Below are 3,667 nucleotides of genomic sequence, written 5' to 3'. Positions count from 1 at the left end.
CCAAATTCAGCTAACTTTATTGTTGTTGGATTTGGGATGGTCCTCACAAATATTAACCATGGAGTATAGATGTTGTAGGTACCATAGTAACTCGTTATGTAGGCATGTCCATTGACCATGTACGGAGTAGTTGCAAACCGGGGCAACATCACCCTATTGCATGTGCAGTACTGCAGTCGATCGCTGGGCGCGCGCACACAGGAGGTTGAGAATATACCGGTTACATCGGGCTGATCATTGTACCAAAGTTATGAAAGCATGTAAACTTGGAAAATAAATCATGTCTGGTTTTGGAAAACACAATAAATAAAAGTACTCCCTCAGTCCTAAAATAACTTGCTCAATATTTTTAAGATACTGATGTAATCATAACTAAAATGTGTCTATATACTTATGTATCTAGATAAAGTTAAGGAAGTTATTTTGAGACAGAGGGAGTTCTGTGTATTATGTGTTCTTAGAAACAGGGACGCCGGTTTCTGCGAGCACCAAATCCTCGTCCCTAAACTAAGTGAAGTCTCTACATATAGTCGTACGATAAAAATGAATAAACAGTTGCACATGCACAAAATGATGTCCAGATTCTTCAAAACGTTACCGCAATGAGCAGAACATTACGCCTTTCAGAAAAGAAGAAGCAAACCAAGGAAAAAATGCAACACTACCCAAGAGTGCGTTCAACAAGCTGTGCCACAGATTTTGCAAGGCTATCAGCTGCTTCCACCGTAGACGCCTCTGCGTAAACTCTTACCACATCCTCAGTTCCCGATGGCCGTACAAAGCATCGCCCTTGAGAGTAATTAGCTGCAACGAAAACTCGTAATTTAGTGCACTTTCACCAATGTTTAGGTACTAAATCCAACGGAAATATATCATGTAATCGAGTAAGACATCACTCACCAACTTCCTTATCTATCAATTCTTGCAAGCCAGATGGTTGGCAAACTTTTCGTTCTGCATCAGTTGTAACAATCGAAGCACGATCTTTAACTTTAACCTACATTGCATAATCAAAATAGTCATGAGAAACTTGTCCTAGAAAGTAGATGAATACTATACTGCACTGATTACAGAAGCAACAACTTGCCTTAAGTTGTTTACTCGGCAGATCAGTATATATGTCACACCAGTTCTGTAATGACCATCTCTTATGTTGTAAAACAGCCTCCACTAGAAGCATTCCACTTAGAGCATCACCGACTGCTTGATTAATCAACTGAGTTGTTGCCAACAATCTCAAGGCAGCATGGTGCTGTGGAGAACCTAAGGGAAAGGTTATTGAGAGGGCATATAAGATCAACACGGTAAAAACAACACCACGAGCTAAAATTGATGAAAAAAGAACATTGCACAAGCCGTGAACAGCTTACCTGCAGCTTTGGAAGAAAGTTCGCTGGCCAAAGACTCCAACCGTGAGACAAACTCATCAGCGAATAACACTGTCCCATGTCCATTGGCTTCAAAATAGATACCAATATCATATTCTAGAGCTTTCTTATGGAGATATTTAACTCCTGTTGAAGTGAAGGCAACTTCAAGACCAAGATTTTTGAGAAACTCTGTTGATGCTCCATTTGCATAAGCAGTTTGAACTACACCAAACCTCGTAGGCAATGCTTGGTTGTCTTGATGGTCTTTTCCATTCACAATATCTAACTGTTCTCTAATAAAGAGGACAAATAGTGATAGTATCTTGTCACCATCAACAAGATCAATCACAGTGCTGCTAGGTGATGTAATGCGAAAATAAACAAGCCTATCTGCATCACCATCAAAACTTGCACACCTGAATGATATATCAGAATGTCCACATAAGCATCTGCCAATAAAAGATGTGAACGTATGGCAGAGTTAAATTGTAACCAACACTCTCACCTGACACCAACATCGTTAGGAGTGAATCCAAGAGGATGTACCTTCTCCTTTTGAACAAAGTCAGCACCACACCTCTCATTTAGTATTCCTTCTCCTTTTTTACCTGAATTCCTCACAACAATGTCTAATCTGGCCAGTTTTGGCTTTATTTCTTCAAGCTTCAACCCACCAATACCATTTGCCCCATCCACAATTAGTTTCTCCATCAGCTTACCACTACCTTTATCATCAGGAGTTAATTCCAACAAATGTCTGTGGCAATTCAATAAAACTGTTCAGCAAACAAATCAATATCTCTATAGCTTACTGTAAATATTGGAATGGCTTGAAAATAACCTGAATGACTCAGTAATTTGTGTAAAATAATCTTCTTCAGAGGATGTCAGGCCCCTGTTCTTATTCCGAACCATCCAGTGCAGCTGCGGAGTTGTTAGGATCCCCATGTCAAGTGCAACTGAACCTACTATTGCATTTATCCCCTTCATAACAATGTTTCAGATAAGTAATTAGATTGGCTGTGCCAATAGATATCTCAGGTGCTAGAACAGAGGATGTTAATACTACCATACTTTGGTTGCAACATCAAGTAGGTACTCTCCAGTAGGCCTCGTGTCTCTTGCCAGCAGCACTTGTGCTGAGTGACGTTCCCCAAGTGCAATCCCTTCATCCTTCGCAAACTGAAGCACCAGCTGCATGTGAACAAAGACCAGGGCAAACTGAGGGCGAGAAGGTAGATAGTATATAAGATATCTGGACGAAGTGGAAATCTTAGGCAGGAGATAAACCGCCCTACTAGTCCAATTCAATGATAGTAATAAAACTTAGGTGTCCTGGTTTGGAATTCGAGCATTATCAGTGCAGAGCATCACTATACTTGTTAATATCCAACAAACTGAAGCATCATCAAATCAACCTAAGAGAAAGGGAAACATCTTTGAGTAGGAAGAAGTACAGTACACAATTTAGCTTAATTGATCTCGTTGCAGGGATGTGGCACGCCTACCTGCAGGAGGGCTTCCGGGGTGGGGGCATTGGCGAGGGCGTCTGAGAAGGGCTCCCAGGCCTGCGACATCATGCCGCCGTCGGCGTCCACAATCTTGACGCCGTTATCGCCGACGGGGTTGTGCGACGCCGTAATGACGAGCCCGACGGCAGCGCCGCCCAGCTTCACCGAGCGCAGGGCCGCCACGATCCCGGCCCGGCACACCGCGGGGGCCATGGTGCTCCCCTCGGCGCGGAACCCCGCCGTCCCGTAGGAAAACTTGGCGCCATCGGGGACAGGGAAGAGGGACGCCGCGGCAAGCAGGGCGGCGCGCTGCTCGCCTCCCGGGTCGGCCATGCCAGCAAGGGCGGATCTAGATGGTGTGCCGCGGCAGGGAAGCGATGGGTAGAACAGGAACGGCGAGGCGACGGCGACGGTGGCGACGCCGTGAGACGGCAGCGCTTGGGCACGGCGGTGGATAGATCACGAAAAAAAGTTTAGAGTCGCCTTGGGTGGGACTGGAGCTCGGGGCGACGAGGAGGTCAGAGTTGACTCGGAGCGGGAGAAGTGCGTGGATCTCTGTCTCTTTTTTAAGAAACACATCCCAAACCTGCGCTCACCTATAAATGCACATACACTCAACCTCACGAACGCATACACGCACACCCTATCTCTATAAACACCTCTGAAAGATTGAGTCGGCGGATTTGATCTTGAAATTGCGTGGGATCTCTGTCATGTCATGTTCAGAGCATATTCCCAGAGCATATTCCCTATACTAATTAGAGTATCTAAGGGCATCTCCAACGC

The 3,667-nt window shown here is 44.8% G+C and overlaps 1 protein-coding gene across 1 annotated transcript; it reads right to left on the bottom strand.

Annotated features, from left to right (window-relative positions):
* Positions 1 to 533: 533 nt before the first annotated feature.
* Positions 534 to 3,339, bottom strand: LOC124674614 (phosphoacetylglucosamine mutase-like). The gene is made up of 8 exons (XM_047210656.1): positions 2,879 to 3,339; positions 2,445 to 2,564; positions 2,212 to 2,354; positions 1,876 to 2,127; positions 1,371 to 1,786; positions 1,088 to 1,263; positions 901 to 997; positions 534 to 804 (listed from the first exon to the last, which is right to left on the bottom strand). The coding sequence occupies exons 1-8, from the start codon at positions 3,212 to 3,214 to the stop codon at positions 662 to 664; spliced, it is 1,683 nt and encodes a 560-aa protein (XP_047066612.1). The 5' UTR covers positions 3,215 to 3,339; the 3' UTR covers positions 534 to 661.
* Between the last annotated feature and the right edge of the window lie 328 nt (positions 3,340 to 3,667).

Source organism: Lolium rigidum, chromosome 7, assembly GCF_022539505.1.
Source record: "Lolium rigidum isolate FL_2022 chromosome 7, APGP_CSIRO_Lrig_0.1, whole genome shotgun sequence".
NCBI lineage: Eukaryota > Viridiplantae > Streptophyta > Magnoliopsida > Poales > Poaceae > Lolium > Lolium rigidum.
Note: the sequence above shows the minus strand (reverse complement) of the source record. Positions and strands in the feature narration are given on the sequence as shown.

Excerpts from the sequence above, each read along its gene's own strand:
- LOC124674614 (XM_047210656.1), bottom strand. The coding sequence starts at position 3,214 with ATGGCCGACCCGGGAGGCGAGCAGCGCGCCGCCCTGCTTGCCGCGGCG. Across the intron at positions 2,355-2,444 it reads TACTTGATGTTGCAACCAAA|GGGATAAATGCAATAGTAGG; the intron begins GTATGGTAGTAT and ends ATTGTTATGAAG. Across the intron at positions 998-1,087 it reads TGCCGAGTAAACAACTTAAG|GTTAAAGTTAAAGATCGTGC; the intron begins GCAAGTTGTTGC and ends TATGCAATGTAG.